The 22,087-nt window shown below is 31.7% G+C and overlaps 2 protein-coding genes across 2 annotated transcripts in view; one reads left to right on the top strand and one right to left on the bottom strand.

The window, feature by feature from the left end:
* LOC106468813 (probable NADH dehydrogenase [ubiquinone] 1 alpha subcomplex subunit 12) overlaps nucleotides 1–7,239 on the top strand; it is a 19,952-nt gene extending 12,713 nt beyond the window's left edge. Inside the window, exons 3-4 of the mRNA XM_013929254.2 lie at nucleotides 5,823–5,895; nucleotides 6,853–7,239. Of these exons, the coding sequence (XP_013784708.1) occupies nucleotides 5,823–5,895; nucleotides 6,853–7,051 (272 nt within the window). The 3' untranslated portion in view covers nucleotides 7,052–7,239. The remainder of the gene's footprint in view (nucleotides 1–5,822; nucleotides 5,896–6,852) is intronic.
* A 5,580-nt stretch (nucleotides 7,240–12,819) lies between these two features.
* Nucleotides 12,820–22,087, bottom strand: part of LOC106468812 (dual serine/threonine and tyrosine protein kinase-like) — a 16,669-nt gene continuing 7,401 nt past the window's right edge. The window contains exons 4-7 of the mRNA XM_022397168.1: nucleotides 21,276–21,435; nucleotides 15,843–15,926; nucleotides 14,688–14,937; nucleotides 12,820–13,941 (exon numbers count right to left, since the gene is read on the bottom strand). Coding sequence (XP_022252876.1) covers nucleotides 13,691–13,941; nucleotides 14,688–14,937; nucleotides 15,843–15,926; nucleotides 21,276–21,435 — 745 coding nt within the window. The 3' untranslated portion in view covers nucleotides 12,820–13,690. The remainder of the gene's footprint in view (nucleotides 13,942–14,687; nucleotides 14,938–15,842; nucleotides 15,927–21,275; nucleotides 21,436–22,087) is intronic.

Below are 22,087 nucleotides of genomic sequence, written 5' to 3'. Positions count from 1 at the left end.
TTATATATATATATATATATAATATTATTTTCAAAATCTGACAACCGGGTATCTAGTCATTGCATAGTTTTAAATGCCTTTGGCTAATTGCAAAGAAGAACGAGGTGATAAAAGAGGTTTACATAGTGGGGGGACTCTCATTAAGTGTATTGAAATTATTTGTTGTGGAGAGCATAGAGAGTATAGGACTAAAATATGCTTGCCAAGTGCTAAATTGCAGTACATTGTTGAGTGTGTTGATGGAATGGTTTAATTTGTTTTTCAAATTTTAATTTAGATGTTTGTTAGAGGGAACATGTCATTATGTAATGATGTATTGTATCTCGAAATTTCATGCAGTATGTAGAAATGAGAGTACAATATAAATGTAATTATGTTAGTGGATCAGTGAAAATTAAGTAATCAGACAGTGAGAGTTATTGAGACAGTGAGAGTACAATATAAATGTTAGTGGATCAGTGAAAATTAAGTAATCAGACAGTGAGAGTTATTGAGACAGTGAGAGTACAATATAAATGTTAGTGGATCAGTGAAAATTAAGTAATCAGACAGTGAGAGTTTTTGCATCTATTCAGTTAGCCTTGAGTTATCCAGCTTGTTTATTAGCAGTTAGTAAAGAAAGTCTGCAAGTAAATTTTTAAGTTAGGAATACACTAATTTTGAAGTTCCTGTAGAAATGTTGTTTTGAAGTTAGGCCTACAAGTAAATGTAGCTTATAGCAAAGATTATTGAGATTAGCATTATTTTCACCATATAATTCAAAAGAACCTTCTTTATGAGAGAACACAAAACAGCTATAATAATATAGTATAATAACCTAAATTAATTCAGGTATGTTTATAATGCATGAGGCCTTTGTCATAGATTCTCAGTTTCACCTCTTGTGAAAAAGAAAATAAATTTTTCACACACACACACATATATATACACACACACACACAAACATAAAACAACTGTTTAGTTGCTGGTACCAGGGACATTCTCTTTTTATAATAAATATACGAGTAAATGATGTTCGACATTTTAACTCGGAAGAACTGCTTAAAAGATAAAAAGAATTTATTTAGAGGTTAAGGAATAGAAATAGTTGTGTGGTTCATTCAGGAATTCTCCCTTGGATACAAGGATTAAATGAAAGATTATTGTGGATATGCTTAGAACAATAAGTGGGTTTTGTTTGGACCTGTGATATAGTTTTCAGGGTAAAGATGAATTAGGATGTCGATAAGAAATTATATAATGAGTTCAGGGCTATGATTATTAAGAATATTGCTGCAGTAATTATGGAAGACTTTCATTTTAGACATGTTCATTGGGATTGTTTGGAGTCAAATAGTGAGGGAAAAAGGGTTCAATGAAGTGTGATTTAAGATAGCTTTCTGTACGAAATGGTCAGGGAACAAAACAGAGGGGATGCAGAAGGTGAACATTTGGGAAGTGTGGTCATAGCTTAATTAGTTTCAGTGTTTTAGTAAAGTACATGTTAAGATAAATAGAAATGAAATTTTGGTTTTTAATATTCAGGAAGCCAATTTTGTGGCCATGGGTGAGACAATATTTACCATAAATGGATTGGGATATTGAGCTAAAGGTAGCTTGGAGCAATTTTGGAAATACTTTAAAAATAAATAGTTTTTTAATTTAAGATAGACACATTCTTAAAAATATGAAAAGGATAACTGTGAAGATAAGACCAGATTGGCTTACTAACATTGTAGTAGAGAAAATTAAGATAAATGCCATAAGCCTAAGAAGTTTCATTTAATAGATTAGCAAGATTTACAGAACTACAGAAAACCCAGGGATTTGGTTAAAGATATTAGGAAATTCAAAAAGGCTTATGAGTAACAGGTGGCTTATAAAGTTTAAACTAACAGCAAGGATTTTAACTATTTTAAAGATAAGCAAAATGTTAGACTGGAGTTTGGGTCCTTAAAGAATGCTGATGGAAAGGCTTTTGTTTGAAGCTATGAGAAGATTGATCTCTTATTAAATGTTTTACTCTCTCTTGTTTTACAAATGAAGATACAAGCAATATTCCTGACCCTGAGCATTCTATGGACAATATTATAATTTACCTGAATCATATAGTCATTATTTCCTTGGTGGTAAGTAGAAAGATTGAGATACTGAAAACAGGTAAGGCACCAGGGCCAGACAAGGTTTAATTCTGGATTTAAAGGAGATCAGAAATCAGATATTTAAATGGTATAATTAAGTGTTTTACACTGACAAAAAGAAACCTATCATCCTATAGGTATTTGAAGAACTTGTAGCATTCCACTACAATTTAATTCTTCGTATTTTTAGCCGACACTAGGCTGAGGAGTGGAATTATTTGAAACTAGTCTGGCTCACAGACACACACCCAATAAAAGAATAGACCACTCCAAGCTTTTACTTGTTATTCAATAAATCAAATATGCAAACCTCTCTATCATTTTTGATAGGTCAGTTTAAAGTGGGCATAGATCTGAGGATTGGAAGGTTCCTAATGTTATTCCAATTTTTAAAGGGGATGAGAAGAGTTTCTGTGGAAATTATAGCCCAGTTAGTCTTACCCCTGTAGTGAGAAAAATTCTAGAGAAGCTGGTTAAAGGTGTAAAAAATCATTTAGTGAAATATATCATATAAACAAAAACATGGATTTGTTAGAGGAAGGCTTGCCTTACTAACCTGTTAACTTTTATGAGGACTTGTTTGTAATTAGAATAATGGAAAGGACATGGACTTTGTGTAGTTATACTTTCAAAATGTTTTTAGTAAGGTAGTACACAGAAGATAAGCTTTGAAAATCATATTTGTATGGTTTGGGGAAAGACTAGTTAATTGGATTATAGGGTGTAATAATAAGAGAAAGCAAGTGATTGTTATTAGTGGATCAGGTTGGTTTCTTGTAACTTATAGAATGCCTTTCTTTCTTATTTGTATTATTGATCGCACACTTAATATAAATGGAACCACTTAGTTTGACTAAAGAAAAGGATATCAACATACTAGTGGATAAGTGACTCAAGCAATTGAAGCAGTGCTTTGTTGCTAATAGTAAAGCTCATATAATTGGAAGATGTACTAATTGATATCTTGATTACATGTTAAAAGAGGTAATTATATATAGAAATAACCATTTATGCCATACTGTGTACAGTTTTGGTGGCCTTATCAAAGGAGTATTAATTTATCAGGTTTCATAGGAGTGCTACTGTGATGATTCTGAGGATGGAAGGATAGGTTAAGATCTTTTAATATATTAAATTGTCAAGAAATTAATGTCTCATTTTGGAACGCTTTCATTAACCACCCCCCCAAAAACGTACATCACGCATAATAGTTAAACGAACCACCTAAACGTCACGTCAGTGTACCCTGTATAATGTGTAAAGTTTAGTATACTCTAATCCCTTATAGTGATGGCACACAATGATACACACACATTCAGCATGTAATGCTGTTTGAATACAAGAAGGGAAACAATGCATCTGTAGCCAAAAAGAATATCAAAGAAATTTATGGAAATGTTTTGAATGTCTAAGTGTCAACAGTGGTTCAGCAAATTTCGTTCAGGTGACTTTAGCCTTAAAAACTGATGCTCTGAAGATGGTTGTTTAGTCTAACCCATGGCAACACACTCATGAAATGGCCCTGAAATTGCAAGTCCCTCATGAAACAATACGTAAACATCTAAGGAATATTTGAAAACTCCATAAAGAAGGTGTTCAGGTGCCTCATGAACTCTTCAGTTCACATTGTTTCCAACATGTGAATGTTTCATCTTCTGGTGCGTCAACCATTTTTGGACAGAATTATCACCAGAGTTGAAAAATTGATTCTCTATGCGAATATCAAATGCCAAAAGCAATGGCTCAGTCCTAGGCAAAAACAACTTCCAACCCCAAAACCTGGACTCCATTTGCAGAAAGTGATGCTTTGCATTTGGTAGGACATCAAAGGAGTAATTCATTTCAAACTTCTCAGTCCACTGGAACATTTAAATCAAGCCCTTCACTCCTCAATTGGAAAGGTGTTCTTCTGCACGTCCACATGTGGCATGTTTGATGCAACACAAGATTATGGAGTTGAGTTGGGAAGTTCTCCCCCACCCACCATATTCTCCAGATATTGCACCATCAAATTACCATCATTTTCATTTGCTGCAACACCATCTTAATGGGAAAACATATGCAAATGTGGAAGGTGTTAAAGAGGACATCAACATGTTTTTCGCTTCAAAGCCAAGTGATTTCTTTAATCAGGGCATTAACAACCTGATTGTAAGTTGGAAAAGCATCATCAGTAAGAATGGAGACTATTTGATTTAATAAATGTTTTGATATATAAGTTGTTCGGGTTTTTTCACCTAAAAAAAGTGAAATTAATTTCTTGATGACCTAATATTTTTTTGAGATGAAAAGAGTAAACAGTGATCATTTTAAAGCTTACAAGATTATACAAAGAATTGGTAGAGCAAATTCCTATTTGTTTTTGCTGTATTCTGAAGAAAATAAGACAAGAGGTCATAAATTTAAAAATCTGGAAAAATGGCCAAGTTTCAGTTAAGAGGTTCATCTTATGGAATGAGTTGCCATCAGAAGTAGTAGAGGATGGGAGATCAATGACTCCTTGAAAAAGAAGGCTTGGCTTTAAGGGTGGGTGTGTGAGGACAGTCTTGAAGGACCAAATGTTTTCTTCTTGTTTATATGTTATTTCTTTTTGTGGCTAGATTCATTATATCACAAACAGTATGTTTTGTTGAGATAAAACATGAGTATAAAGTTTGATTATCAAGAAAAGTTGGGTGTTAGGCTTATCCTCATTCAAGTTTTACATAATCTTTTAAGTAAGCTATCTTGTATATACTGATCTACTATCAATCTAACGAGTTGTTGGGTCTGAGGTATTCAAATGGTAAAGGCTATTGTTATAAATTCAACTAACTTGAAACATAACTCTCCATTTTATTGATCTCTGGATATCAAGTAATTGAGGGTTTTTTAGTCTTTGAGTATTTGTTTTTCAAATAAACAGGAATCTCTGTGGGTTTACCAAATGCTTCTTGTAATTTTATTCTGAAGGTATTGTAAAACTGACCTTCTACTTAACTACCAAGATATTTGATTTCTGATGTACAATGTATGATTTGCATTTTCAAAGGCAGACAATTCTTATTGTTGAGCCCCTGTTGCTCTTTGTAATGTTTCAAATTCTGACTGCATTTGCAGAAAATAGACACAACATAATACTCTATTTAGCTGAATGATTTATTTAAAATACTGTTTTCTTTATATTTCACAATACTAATAAATGCAACATCTGTTAATCAAGTAATGTAAGTTCAAATATGCTCCATTCAGCACATGTAATTTACATCTAAAAGAAGTACAGCTGAAATCTTGTAATTGTTTTTGTATTGCATTACTATTTGAACAAATATTAACTTTTAAATCATTTTTTTATTTTTCTTCAGATTACACTGCATCTGGACATAATATAATTGCCAATTCTTGATGCAATATGAAATATACTTTCTGGATATGCAGTTACATGTATCGTTACTGTCTTTGTAGATCACTGTGTGTTCTGTTACAGGTAGAACCAGGTGGGTAGATTATGGTGAAGATCTGTATCAGAACTGGTATGATAGAACATTGAGTCTGTGTATCTGTTACACGTACAACCAGATGGCTAGACCACAGTAAAATATCTGTTTTAGTATAGATATAATAGTTGAGCAGTATAATTTTGTTAACAGGTAGAGTAGATTGCAGTGATGATCATATTAGAACTGGTACTATATGATACAAAGAGTATGAATTATATTACAGGTAGAAACAGATGGGTAGAGTACAGTGAAGTTGTCAACATGGACTATGATGGAAGTCAAGTCCCAGCAGAATGGTAACAAAAGTTTCATTATTCTTTTGCATTCATGTATAATAATGTTCACTGATGTTAAGAAGGAAGTATAAAATATATCTTTATGAACCTTGTCATGGTTGTGAATATATAGAAAACACACAGATTGCAAAAAGTATCATCGAATTTTAAGGTATTACACCAATATAACATTTTCCATAAGTTGCTAAACACAGTTTTGTTCTGTAATATGTTTAAAATCTTGCAGAATTCAAATTTTTCATACCTTGCAAAACAGAACTGTGTTAACTATCTCTCATTAACCATAAGTGTTTTCCTATTTTTTGTATTTTGCTGATATAGAGCTGCAGTTCTGTAATCTATTTATTATTTTCCAAAATACAAAACTGGTATTTTCCATATTTTATTAAGAATAAAGCAGTTTTTCTGAAATCTGTTCACTGTCTTCTCAAATTCAAAACTATTTTGTTCATTATTTTTCATATCATTGCTGAACACAAACCTGTTCTTTGAAAAAATATTCTTCCAATTGAATTACTTTTCCTTTCAGAATGTAACCTGTTCTACTGGAACATTTAATGTCAACTTATATTTTTGCATATATTCTGACATGAATTTATTATTTTGGAGGAAAAAAATACTTGTTTTGAAAAGGTGCATAACATTGTTTTCTGTAAAATTTATAGTGAAATATGAATTTTCTAAATGTGAAGATAATAATAATAATACTAATGTATCCAAAAAAGGAATTTCAGTTAGTCAGTGAGTGTACAAGTTTTTTCCTCCAGCAATGTGTTTAGATTAATAAATTATTGTGAAAAAAAAACTTCAAAAGATGGTCTGAAACCTCCTTAAGTTAAATAACTATGGAATACAAACAGATATAACATGCAATGAAAGTCAAGATTTGTGAGTTACAGTTATAAAAGTCTGTTGTCTTTTTCACAGTCATAACAGAGAGTTTTTCTTTTTTTGTAGGCATCATTGGCTTCACTATATTACTGACAATCCACCAACCAAAGTTCCACCTGTTCAACATCGATGGATGATTGACCATACGGAGAATAAATCTGGTACCAGTGAGGCATACTATCCATACAGTACAACACGGCCAAAAATAGAAACGTGGACACCCCCTCAAAAACATCAGAGCCAATCACAAGTCTCCTCCCACTAGCTTCTAATAATGTGTAAAGTAGTTAGATAACTTTTCAGTGACTATTGTATAATAGTGCTTGTTTCACATATGTGAACTAATGTAGCTTCTTATATATTAAAGTAATTTAAAGGTACTTGTTTCAAGTATGTCAGCTAGTGTAGTTCTGTTTACAAATTTCTTGAGATAGAATAAAGACTAAGAAAGTAGTGTGTGTGTGTAATGTTTTTTTTTCTTCAGACCTTACAACTTGAAAAACCTACCAAATATAATAACTAAATGTTTGAAGAATATTTTAAAGAATGTTAAGTCTGGAAGATGGAAGTTGAATTACATATATATTATTTGGGTACAAATAATGAAAGGTTGTGTTATTTGTCTCATTCAGAACACTGACAAGTCTGAACATTTTTGAGAAGATAAACAATGTGAAATAAATAAATTATTTTTAAATAGTTTTATCATACAAAACTGAAGTTTTATGCAGTTTGAGAAATATACTTATTATGTTATAACCAGTTTCTTCCTGTTATTATAAATATTTTAGTAGCTTTAATTACATGCTTAATAACTTATAGCTAGCTATTCTATGTTATAAATATACCTTGTAACAGTGTGGTATGCAGGCATATGTATTTTCTTCTTTCTTATTTTAATGTAGAAATTTTCAAAATTTGCGTTTACTCTAAATCTAGTAAGTCTTCTCATAACACGTGATTAAGAAAACTATTATTCTCTGGAAATAAAACCTGTTCTGCCTTTGGAGGGTAATGCTGTATGTTGTGCAAGGATGTAGATTGTGGTATGTCAGGTGATACTTCGAGGTTACAGCTTCTCCTTTGTTGATTGAGTGATCACTTACATGGGTAATGCTATTCACTGTGAATAAATTTGATTAGAGGTAAAACAGTGGTGTCAAAGTTGTACCCATTGTGTTAAAAACAAGACTATGTCTAATCAGACTCATGAAGTGGTAGAGGAGGGGCATCAGGCAACTCAGTATGCGAGGTGTGAACACGAGTATTCATATTCAACTATTTGAAACTACTAGTCCTTTATAGTATGTAGATTTTTAGCATTTTGAAGTCATTCCCAGTAACAGAACTGGAATATATGTATTTTTTAGTTCTCTGAATATTTTACAAATTGGGTGGAAATGTATTCACTAGAAACCATTGAATGTGAAGAAATAGTAAGGGTTGTAGTGCATAATTTTACCTCTAGTTTTAGCACATTCATGATAATCTATTCAGACCTAGGTAGAAGTTTTGAACTTGTTTATTTATAGATTTGTATAAGTTATCAGGAATTGAAAAATCTCATTCTTCACCTTCTCTGGAAGGGAACAGATTCGGTGAAAGAAGTATTTAAACATTGACTACAATTTTAATAGTGATGATGGATCATAACCAAAGAAACAGAGATGAATGTTCATCAATGGCCATGATGGCTTATAGATCTAATAACACAGGAGTACAAATTAGAAACCAAATAAATTGGTGTTTAGGTGAGAAACCTTTTTACTGTTATAACATATGACATGAAAGGAAACCAAGAGACCTTTTGGCTCATCTAGGCCATCCTGTTCACTAAATTAAACAAAACACAACATCTAAAGGCAATCCATTCCAGAGGCCAACCACCTTATTAGAAAAATAAAGCTGTCTTAGCTGAAGATTACTCCTACCTTGCCAAATTTATATTTGTCCCCTAGTTTTACCATACTCATCATTTAATATGATAAAATATTATTGCATCAACACTATCAATTCCCTCAACAATCTTAAACACATGAATCAAATTCCCTCTAACTCTTCTTTTTTCAAGAGAAAACAAGTTTAGAGATCTTAACCTATCCTTATATGACAACCTTTCTGTCCCATATCATCCTCCCTCCTCTGAATCCCTTTAAACAATCCAATGTCCTTTCTTAGATAAGGAGCTCATGATTAAACATGGTACTGCAAATATGGCTTAACCAGTGACCTATACAATGACATTGTAACCTCTTTATATTTCATTATTTTTGTTGATAAAATCTAAAATCCTGTTTGCTCTACCACTAGCAACAACACATTGCTTGTATGGCTTGAAAGACTGATGAATCAGAACACTAAGACCTTCCCTATTCCTGTTAAGGTTATTCCCATCAAAATTATACTCATAATTCAAATTGTGATATCCCACATGCATCACCTTGTATTTTTTGTAATTAAAAGTCACCTGCCCTCATTTGCCCAACTCACCAAAGAATCCATATCCTTTTGTACAGCATTAGCACCCTTCTCACAGCCAGCAACACCCTAAACTTTGTCATCAGCAGATTTAAATAATCTATTGACCATTTCTTCATTGATGTTCATCAAAAATAGTAAAGATCCTAACACTGAGCCCCGAGGTATTAGATTTGTAACATTAATCCAGTTTGACTGGGCTCCATTTTTCATTTATAACAACCCTGTGTTTTCTTCCATCTAGCCAGTTTTCTATCTCATGAGCCAACCTATCTTTCACACTTACGGAGATAATCTTTTTTAAGAAGTCTTGTGTGTGGCCCCTTGTCAAATGTTTTCTGAAAATCCACATATATCAAACCCCCATCTGTGCCCTCATCTACTAGCAATAACCTCTTCAAAATATTAGTAATAGGGATGGAAATAGAAAAGAGAGAACCATACATTTTAACAGACCTAAATATTTTGACAGAGAAGATGGAGTTACTGAGGATGATGAGCAAGAAGACAGGTTTAATATGGAGGATTTAGATAATAAAGACAGAGCAAAATAATTTGCCTGGGTTAGAGTCAGTTTCATCATCCACGGAAAAGTCCCTGCCTGGATGAGAGATTACATTATTTATTTGTGCTATTGTTAATGTGATTTTTTCACTCTTGAGGATGAACGTTGTTAAAGTGAGAGGGGTAAGTATGTAACGATATGTGATAGTTACATTCCATATATGGTGACTGTTCCATAAATAATAACACGTAACTTTAGGCAGAGCTATAAAAAGCTAAATTGATAAGAAACAGGTTATCTAATTCAGAAGATATGTAGAGTTGTGTTGATTCAGTGTGTGAGTGCGGTCTAGTTCTTATGAGTTTGAGTAAAGCAACAGATTATTAGGGAGCACCATTCATGGTGAAAATCAGCTGGAAGAGATTTTATGTCTCAATTGAAGATAGCACTGTCCAAATGAACTGATTTCTATGAAGAACCATAAGTTTTGCCTTGGAAGCTGAAAGTGACATGTTAGTAGAATAGGAGCATTATATTCCAGTTGTAGTGTTCTTTGCAAAAGATCAAGCCAATGAGTTTGTGTGGAGTTTTCATGTTTTCTTCTATTGAATAATTGTCATCTTAATAAAGATGTAGGACTTACAAGGTTTGCCTGGCTTGAAAATTGTGGCATTTCCCCTTTACATATTGGCCTGGCTCCTCTGCTCATGTCATAGTGTTTTCACAGTTAGATTCAAAATTTAATTAAACAAATTTATTATCAATATATATGTAAATAAAATTAACATCAGAGTATAGTTTATAACTAAAATATTTATAGTATCTAAGTTTTAATTTATTAATTTCAAAATAAAATATTTGAAATTCTCTATCTTTATATCTGTGTGCCAATAGAGAAGTTGATTCATGTTTATAGCATATAACAATTTTTATTTTTTACCCTATATAGCTTAGTTTGAAAACTAGTTAAATTATGGTTATTTTTTTCTGTTTTAGTGATATATGTATTATCTTTTAAGATATTTGAAAGGTAAATTAATTTTTCTATCAATCAAAAAGACGAAAACAAAAATTAGGGTTAGATAACTATGAGTGCATGAATTTAGAGTCGCACTTATGCATACATAAATGTATGGAAATGTTCCCACTTTGAAGTGTTGCTGTTCAGGCATGAAAAAAATTGAACATCACACAAACCAGACAATAAAACTATGAAAATAATACATGTGAAATGGTAAAATGTTGAAAAATAAGAAAAAGGTGTTCATTTTATTTCATAATTTTCAAAATTTCATATCACTGTACATTAATGATGTTTGGTTAGAGAAAATAACAGATAAAATATACACTTTTGTCTTAAAAACTTGATATTCATGTACGAGGTTATAGAAGTTAAGCAAATGAGATATGAAAACTAGAATGAAGTTTTCTTATCTAACCTATATAAAAACCAGTGTGTGTGTCACATCAAACTTGATTTCTTGAAATAAGATGAATCAAAAAAGCCAAAATGCATTTATTCAGATAGAATAGTTTGATTACTGTCTGCCCATTACGATTTCAGTGAAACCTTATGTGCGTAGTGAGTGTAAATATAATAAGCCTAAAGTAAAGACGTAGTGTGGGATTACCTAGCCTAGAGCCAAGTGCACAAAACTATCATTGAAGTAAAAATATCTGTTCAACTTTAAACTTAAATTGTTTCTGAATTAAGCTATTTTGTGTTATGTCACTAACATTTTAAATAAAAAACAAACCTCTTTAATCAACAAATATATATATATATATTCCAGTTTTGTTGTCTGTACATTTATTTCATTTTATACTTTCAGTACATATACTAACAACAATATTAGGTTATATATTTATTGCTAAGCAACATGACATAAAAGCCATTGTTAGAAGTAGTGTTACCAAAATGCACTGGCTTTTCTATGTATTAGGAGTTGTTAATCTAACTGATCTTTACCAATAATTATTCAATGGATAGGCCACAAATTCATTTCATGAATGATCTTAATTTTGATCAGCTCAAAAAGGAAGTTACTGACATTTGACTTCTTAACTGCACTTTTCTGCCTCATTGTTTGTTAAGCTTGATTTTGCAAAATTTATTTATTTCAGTTAGCTATGAAATATGAGGTTAGGATATACTATAGAGTGGGGTGGTAGTACTTACCCCGTCATTTTTGATGGGTTATACACTAGTTCTTAGCATAAACTTTACCTTGCCCTCCTATTGACTTACTCTATGCTTTGGTAATTCACAGACAAATTTTTACTATAAATACTTTATTAAAAAATTGATTTTTTTAGTGCAACAGAGACTTCTAATGTTTACTAAAGAAACTGCCAAATTTTGTGGAGATATATTTAGTGCATTCAGAGATATATATAATTTCATGGTTATATGGTGGTTACAAAATCAGACTTAAAGGATGTGGTCTGTAAAACATGGGTGTATCCTTTAATGAGGAAAGCATGCAAGATTAGAATAATTCTTAATGGAAGGTAAAGCCAAACTATCACCAGTGAAGCTAACTGTAAGTAATCTTAGATGCTAAAAAGGAAAGTGTATATGCATTTTATTTTGTGTTAACTGAAAAGTTTTTCTGGCAATTTAATTGTTGTGTAATACATTGTTAAAACAAATGTGAATGGTTGGAACGTAAACCTATTCTCTACTGATCATTGGTAAATTTTAATCTACCATCACTGATAGTAAAAAGATTAGACCCATCCTAGTGTTTAGTTTATTACAAGTTATAGCTTTTTACAGTAAGGAAGACTATTTTTTAGAACAGGTACAATTGGAAATCAGATTCACAGAACACAATAAAAACCTTCCCATGTTTTCCACCATTGCAACTCAAAAAACCATAGTATATCTATTAAAAACACAGTAATTTTAAACGAAAAATCAACGAATCCATCTTAATTGAACAAAACAACCCTACTCTAAGCAACACTCTGGGGTGCCAAGATACCTCTTCTGAATCTTGCAACAGTATCCAGTCATGTGACCTCTTTGTTCCATACTGTATATATGTATCTATGTCATTGTAAGCTACTTGTACCTGATGATGACAAAACATTGTACATTTGCTATGTTAAACCTATATTAAAGTTTTTCTTCATTACCCTATCGAGCATTATTAGTCTCAAAGTGGGTTGCTCGTCATCTATTGTTTCAATCACTAGTGCGATCATTCTCAAGTACACAAGTTTTAATGGTAAAGAAGTTTTTAGTATTTAAATCAATATTCAACAATTTAAATACTAAAACCTGTGTACTTGATAATGATTGCACCAGTGATTGAAATGTTGTACTTGTTCTAAAAATTTCTTTGTTACTGTAAACGCTGCAACTTATAATAAAATAATACTTAACAAGTAAGTAAACTCAAAAATGAAAAAAAAGTTAGTTTGTTACACATTTTCAGTTAGCTGTTTAATCTTAAATAGTTTGTGAACAAAATAAACACTATATTACCTTCTTCAGGGGAAATATTTTCTAAACACAATTTGAGTTAGCCATGTAATCTTAAGTAACATCTTGTGATATTGTTTCTCACAAAGCTCTTTACATTTCTGTACTTTGAGTAATTTTAATATTATAACAAAAGAGCTTTGCTGACAGTGCATAAGCTATGTTGTCTGGAATGATAGAGTTACTGGATGTTCATTGGATTAACGAGATAGAACTAAGACATAAAATTGTGTATATCACGTCACATGTTGACTGAATTATTGAAACAGAAAATAGACACAGAGTTGTGTATATCACATGTGTTATGCAGATTATTGAGACAGAAAGGAAACACAAATTTGTTTATATTGCACTGTGTGTTGATTAGTTATAGAAACAAAAAATATTTCTTGTTCAATGGCTTGGTGATACCTCTCTAGTGTTTCTAGCAACTATAAGGCACCTTTCAATAATTCACTGTAAAAAATGGGTTCTGTGATTCCTGGACGTCTGTGGTGAAGACGTTTTGATTCAATGAGATTTCCACCAAGTGGAGGGTTGCTACGATAAAACTCCATAATGGCCTTCAATCTAGGTTCCACCTCTCCCAGAAAAGGTCGTTTTTTTGGGTCTGTAGCCCAGCATTCAGACATCAGCCTCCAAGAGTCATCACTAAACTGTGGCAACCTTTCTGGTCTTGCACCTGTAACAGTTCTAACTGTTAGATTGGATTTTTTAAAAACAATTTAACTGTTGATGTGAAAACTATAAATATATTAATAATCACCAAGAAACTTTACCTGTAATGCATGAAGTAAGCATATCTTATTTAAAACCAATATGTTTTGGAAATCAACTCAATTTAGGATCAAGATAACAGACTTACTGTTCATTCTTATATAAGTTTAGGATAAAAAAGTACAAATTTGCTTTTTAAGTTATTAATTAAACTTAATTGATCAAGTTTAGTTTCAAAATATACTACATCTTGCAAACAATGAACAATTTACAACAAATCCAATATATAACAAAATTATAAAATTTATTTAAATCATCCCTTGGAGAGAGCTGGATGAAGGTAATTAAACTCAGTGGAACACATAACTTTCAAAGATCTCACATACAAAGAAATAAAAAGATCCACCTATAATTATGAACACAATGTATAATTCTCCTACAGTAAATACTGTGGTTACAAATACAAACTAGACATAGATGGAATGAAACACACATATATATTCTCAAATTTGATAAGATTATAACTACAAATTGAAGCACGTTTTTCTTTACAACTTTGAGTAGATTGTATGCAATAATGCTAATTACAAAATAAGTTATGTAGCCACATTTCTGAACTATCATGCTTTATAAACAACTTGAATACTGCATTGTTCCAACTGCTGTAGACATGATTAAAAACTAAATCAGAAAGGTATACCAACATCCTACCTCTAACAACACTGTTGAAGAGCCGATCCTTTGTTTGACACTGTTCAAATATGTAAGGCATCTTGATGTCTCCAGCACACAAGTACCACAAAAGGATTCCAAAGGCATAAACATCTACACTGCTATCATAGTGTCCTGTGAACAGCTCTGGGGCCATGTGGATTGGTGTTCCAACAATACTGCCAGATATCATAGCTTCTGGTTTACAGAAGCCTAGGTCAGTTATCTTAGCTTTGTTTCTAGCATCCAGCTAAAGTAAATAATGTAGCTGTCATGTCTGAATATTGATGCATGTTATCATAGTTTCATGTTTACACAAGCCTAAATTTGTCAAGTTGCTTTCAGTATTGACTTAAGGAATTATTGGAACAACAGTTTAACATATACATTTGTCCAATTCAAAGAAAACAGTGTAGTTCATAGCATCACTTTGGTTGGTAATTAATACAATAAAACAAAGTTTTGGATGTCTGAACTCCAAACATCTATTTACATTAGCTGTAGCATTAAAACTTATTGTTATATAAACTAAATGTAATAAAATGTGACAGCATTAGATTTTAATGTTAAAATACTTTTCTTAAAATTTAAATATTACCATAGATACAATATAGTTTTAAATTACCAATGAGTGAGTACGAATGTGAGAGTAACAGACAATACAGTATTAAAACATGCATATTCATAATTACAAATGTAGCAGTTATCAGAGATGGAAAATTATAAATACATGTCTATGAAATTACCAATTACTAGAGATTTTATAACTTTTACACTAAAAAAATAAAATGGCAGTTATTAAAGAAACAGTTTACTACTTACTAACACATGTGAAAGTGACAGGTATCAGAAATACAATATACAACTTAACAATACATGGCTGTTAAAGTTACGGTCACTAGATGAAAGTTTTATAAATTACTAATACGTGATTATAAAAGAAACATTTAATAGAGAGGACAGATTTTCAACTTATTGAGAAAGAGAATATTTACCCATAAGATAGTTATTTCAGCTTATCAATAACTTGTTGAAAAATGGAACAGTTATCATAAAAGACAGTTTTTCAGCTTAACTATAACTTATTAAGAAAGGGAACAGTTACTAGAAATGATAGATTTGGGTTTTTCAACTTGATAATGAATTGTGACTTACCAGTACATTTTTCAGTTTGATATCTCGATGAATGAGTCCCTGACTGTGAAGAAATCGAATTCCTTCAACTACATCAAGACCAATCTGTAGAATATCAATTCTCTTAGTTATGAATCAGCTATTGATAATCTTGTTTGTTTAGATTTGTTATTTACAATGTTATGAAGTAAAAACAATGTTTGAAGTGGGGTGGGATGTCATCCCACTTCATTTCAGGAGGGCCCAAAACCCTCCAGCCACCTTTTAGTAGACTGTAAGCTTCTCAGATGCAATAAATATTTACAGTGATAACAGACTGGGGAGAGTAACTATAAACTTAAAATGTTACACAAGAGAGAGGCAGAAATGAGACAAAGTAGAGCACAGATGGAGCAAATGAAACCTCTCGTTATGAGCTTGATCAGTGTAACGAAGTTCATAACCACAAAGTAACCTTCAGAGTTTCCATACTGCAATTCATTACAGTACACATAATTTATACTTAATTTTATTGCCCTTTAACTGTGTCTAACTAATAATCCCACCACATAAGTTGTAAATCACTCAGCAAATATGCAGCTCATGTTACCATGTAAAATTACGTAACACATGAGCTCCTTGTGAGTATACCTTATGAACAATTTTTATTATTATATTCCATTATCTTATCTAATCTAATGTTATCTGACATAATAGGTTTATAATTTTCATATTTCAGTGACTTTCATAATAATAAGTTCTGAATACACATGAAAAAGCAAGAAATATAGTACTCAGCTTCAAAAATTTCCCAAACCATCCCACTTCAAGCAATGAGTAAAAAATATCTTCTATAATCACAAAAATATGAAACTGTAAAACATGTATACTTCTGTTTCACTACTATTGACACAGGAAAAAAACAACTAATTTCTATAAAAGAACCTTCCCTTAGTGGTAGAACATGAGTGTTACATCTACATATAAAAAGATATTAAGAAAACAGATGTTCATATCACTAGTAGGTTATATCATATCATTGACCTACTTGCATCTACATACTGTTGTTATATTGTTACATCACCATGTTGACCCACTCATGTATATCGCTGTGGTAGTTTATATCACTATGTTTGCCTACTTATATTTACATTGTTGTGGTATGTTACATCACTGTTTTGATCCACAGATATCTATATTACATTGATAGGTACACCACTATTCATGTTGGCTTTCTCAAATGTATATCACTTGGTAGGTTATATCATTGCACATGTTGACATACTCATATCTATAACACTGTGATAGGTTACATCATTATGTTGACCCAGTTGTATCTATACCACTGTAGTATGTTACAATTTGCATCACTGTACATCATTATGTTGACACACTCATATTTGTATCAGAGTGGTAGGTTACATCACTATGTTGACACATTCATTTCTGTATCAGTGTGGTAGATTACATCACTGTGTTGACACTTGTATCTGTATCAGAGCAGTAGATTACATCATTGTGTTGACATTCGTATCTGTAACAGAGTGGTAGGTTACATCACTATGTTGACACATTCATTTCTGTATCAGTGTGGTAGATTACATCACTGTGTTGACACTTGTATCTGTATCAGAGCGGTAGGTTATATCACTATGTTGACACACTCACTTCTATACCATTTTAGTGTGTTACATCATTATGTTGATCCACTCATTTATATCATTGTAACAGGTTACATCACTTTGTTGGCTCAAAGATATCTATATTATATTGACAGGTTACATTACTATGCATGTTGACTCACTCAAATGTATATCACTTGGTAGGTTACATCATTGTGCATGTTGACACACTCATATCCATAACACTGTGATAGGTTACATCATTTTGTTGACCCAGTTGTATCTATACCACTGTAGTATGTTACAATTTACATCACTGTACATCATTGTGTTGACACACTCATACATGTATCAGCGTGGTAGGTTACATCACTGTGTTGACTCACTTATCTCCATGTCACTATAGTACATCACATCCCTATATATACATTCTCTGATTTCATCATCAGTGTAGTGTGTTACATCACTGTGTACATCCACATATCTGTATTAACTTTAGTAAGTTATATTTGGGTTCTTTCACTCATATCGATAGTAATGTAACATCTTACATCACAATGAGTGTCCAGTCTACTACATTCATACAGAAAGTCATGCATTTATGCTTATATAATTATAGCAGAGCTGCTTATGGTATTTAACATTTTCTACGTAGTCTACATTTTTCTGATGAAGCATTAGCATTTTTTGGCTTGAAAAAGTCACATTCAACAGCTTCTGTTGATATTTTGTAATTGGAAGCCCGAAGCCATATTGCTACTGTCAGGTTTGTAAGCCCCAGATATTGACTGACTGCTTAAAAACGTGCTTCAGTGTACCAAATATCTTTGTTACTGAAACTCTACCACACTGTCACTAAGTTCATGTTCATGTGAACATTTGGCATCTGCTCTACACTGGTTGAATAATTACCTGAGGTGTATACAAACCGAAGAAAGACTAGCTTTAATACACAATGAATATGATACAGCTATCAACATTGAAACTGTATGCAAGTTATTTATGGAAAAGCACCCCTGAAGAACAGAGCATGCTAACGTGTTATTTCAGCAGTGCATATGATAGCTAATATACTATTGTTGTACAGAGTACAAGTCTGGAAATTACAACAGTATCTGTATCCACTTATCTCTCTCTACATTACTGTAGTCAGTTATATCTCTATATAGACCCATTCATCTCTACATCAGTGTAATAGGTTACTGAACTACACACAACCTTTCATTTCATTATTAATGTAATGGTTATATTACAATATACAACTATGTATTTTTATTAATGCAGGAGATTATGTCATTATTTACATCCAGTTATTTCAATATGAACAGAGATAGTTATGCAGCCCTTGGGAGGTTTGAGGGCCTTACATGTGGTATTTCCCACCCCTGCACTTAGTAGACAACTCATTATATAAATAACCTTTATTCCTATATCAGTATTTCCATTTCATTTCTGTACTCAGTTATATCACTATGTACATTCACTCATTACTTTATCATTCTAATAGGTTAAATCTCTCTATAAATCTAGTATATCTCATTTCTTGGAATGTAAAATTTAAAAAATAGAGAAACTCGTCTTTACTTGGAAGTTCAAAATACACAAAAGAAATTTCTGCTTACAGAAATTCTAACAGTGATTAAGCACTCAAAATTAGTAGCAAATGTTTCCTCAATGTAAACAAAAACTTTTTCATGTTCATATTTTATAAATTTTACAAATGAAACTTAAAAAATTATATAAAGTCACTATAATCTTGTCACATAAAAGATCAACATATAATTTGATGAACTTTTATCACTATCCTAATAATAATATTAATAACCTTATGATTTCACATTTTTTAATAATAGGTTAGACACATCTGCATCTGGCTTAACTAAAGAATGCAATACTTTCAAACTAAACACAGAGGTTGAGTATCTTATATTAAAATGATTTTGGAGTTTCACCACATCATGACACTATATGTTCCCATGTCTGGTCATTCTCTATCTCATGACCATGCATCTTGACAATAGCCCTATAGCATAGTTTCCATTGCAAAAGGCTCTACTGACAGGCTGTTATGTCCAAAGCACAACCTTTTCTTTCCTGCTGCTTTCTATAATCTATATTGTATATGAAGATGATAGTTTACTTATGCCTGTTTGAACAGTCTGATTGTAGACATTCATAAGCACTATGTCTGATAATGTGATCATTGTATCTTAATATAAAATCATATGGAAATCCTTTTCATTTTAAATCTGTTTAAGGTATGCTGTGGCTGAATGTATATGTCATAAAGACAACTTGAGCCACTTTTGCAGATGGAAATCCTTCTTGATTATGTTTCATACTGGTGCCTGAGTTCATTGCACAGCTTTTGCCACTGAAATTTGGTTTTGTGGATTCTAACCTGTTACAGGGCTTCACACTATTACCGTAGCTGTGGTATGACTTATTGTGAGTCTTTTCTGGATGGTCCTGGTTCCTCAAGTTGATCTGTATTCCTCTGTTTTCTAATGTCATTAAGTAAAAATAATATCTCCATCTTGGAAATTAACTATCCTTGATATTAACACATTTATGATCTGAGCATATGAATACTTTGACACATAAATGGCTGTTACATATTCTTTCATAAAAGTGAGCAATTTTTAGTAGCATCACAACCTACAAAATGCCAAACTATATTTCCAGTACATGCTGTTCCACCATGACTTTATATTTGTTTTGGCTGTCAGGTGACTTGCTGATTTCCATTTTCAAAATTTTAATATAATGTACTCAATAAAAGCTTGTAAATTCATGTAAGAATAATATAGCACAATACCAAAGCTTGCCTTCAGTATAGAATACAATACCCTAAAACTAACTATATAAAACTAAATATAATGTAAGTACTAATAACCTAGCAGCAATATCCAAGTCTCCCTTTACAGAATATAATATGTTTAAGTTACATATAATTTAATAATAACCTAGCCCTTACAAAATAAAATACTGTAAATGTATACATAAGATTTAAATTAATGCAAGTGATAATAACCTAGCAGCAATATCTAAGTCTTCCTTCAGTACAGAATTAACTAGAATGATTCAGCTTCTACATCACTATGATCAATTTGCAAGGGCTTAAATGTACATAATGGAAAAAATGCATCAGCCACCTCTATAACAGGGAACCAATAAAAAACCCAGAACTATAAATTTAGTGAAATCATAATATGTGGTGTTGATTTCCTACATTACTGTTTACAAAATTGACATTGATGACTATATTCAGTTTATAGAAAGAAAATATGGGTTTAATTTTAAGATTAGGCAGACAATGGTTATCAAACCTATTAACCTATTTTAACAACAAAGATACTTTCATAGTCTTAGAAAAAGGCTTTGGGAAGACAAAAATTGATACTTATTTTCCCGTAATTTTTGCAAAATGCAATGAGGCTATTTGTTTTGGTTTGACACATTTTCACACTGAATGTATTAATGTGGTGGTTGGAAATAAATGAAATATAAAGACTGAATTATTCAGGTTAGTATACAATACACTACCCTCAGTCTACATATAAGCTTGAATTTTAATGTAAGTAATAATCTAGCAGCAATGTCTAAGTCTGCCTTCAGAACAGAATACAGTACCTTCAAATTAACTATCAACTTTAAATATAATGTAAGCAATAATAAACTAGTAATGGAGGTGGAAACACATGGGCATGGTGTACCTATACTTTTTTTAGCCAGAATGCTGTATCATCACTATTTCAAACGAATCCCACCTTACATAGTTAAATGCATTGGGCACTTCTCTATTTAGCACAAAATACACTAATTACCAGTTAACTATTCATAACAGTATTACCTGTAACCTTGTAAAAATATCTAATCCCATCTTCAGTGCATGAAACAGATCTTGTTGTAATCGTTCCATAATCAGCAATACAGCTGGTGAGTGTCCACCACCATAATTGTGGTCAATGACAGATCCTTTAATTTGGACAACCCTCTCATGGTCAGGTATGCTTCTGGCAAGGCAATACAAATTCTCTTACCTCAGAGTATAGATCACATTACAAACTTTTGTTCTACTACTAGCTTAGTTTTATTTTCTTTACTGAGGATAGTACTTTCACAGGCCTACTAATATATAAGAAAAGACTAGTGAAATCAGTGACTAAAAGTCTGTAGCAGAGGTAGTATTCAAATGTACATCACTGACAAACATAGAAAAGAAATGGAATATTTTGACACCAATTTAAGGCCAGTGGGATTAACAGGAACAAAATGACAAACGTTTACATTTTGTCCTGAGTAGATGCTGTTGTGTAAAACAAAGTTATTATAAAAAGTCCTTGTAGAATTTATGATCACTCTAACTGTAAGAAAATTTCAGTACATTGTCAATGAATATTTTGACATTTTAAAGTTTTATTTCTTTAAAATAAACAAATAATCTACTACTAAAAAATAAAATATGCTGGAATTTCATCATTTATCATAATGTCAAATCCAAAGTTTTCTCAACTTGTATTGCATCAATATTTTGATATCTTACGATGTATGTATGAAGTTGTTTTTGTATTAAAAACTAGCTCAAACACTCAAAACTTTGGATTTGACATTATGATAAATGATGAAATTCCAGCATATTTTATTTTTTAGTAGTAGATTATT

The sequence above is a fragment of the Limulus polyphemus genome, unplaced genomic scaffold, assembly GCF_000517525.1.
Source record: "Limulus polyphemus unplaced genomic scaffold, Limulus_polyphemus-2.1.2 Scaffold3174, whole genome shotgun sequence".
Classification (NCBI taxonomy): Eukaryota; Metazoa; Arthropoda; class Merostomata; order Xiphosura; family Limulidae; genus Limulus; species Limulus polyphemus.
This window is presented reverse-complemented; position numbering and strand designations above follow the sequence as displayed.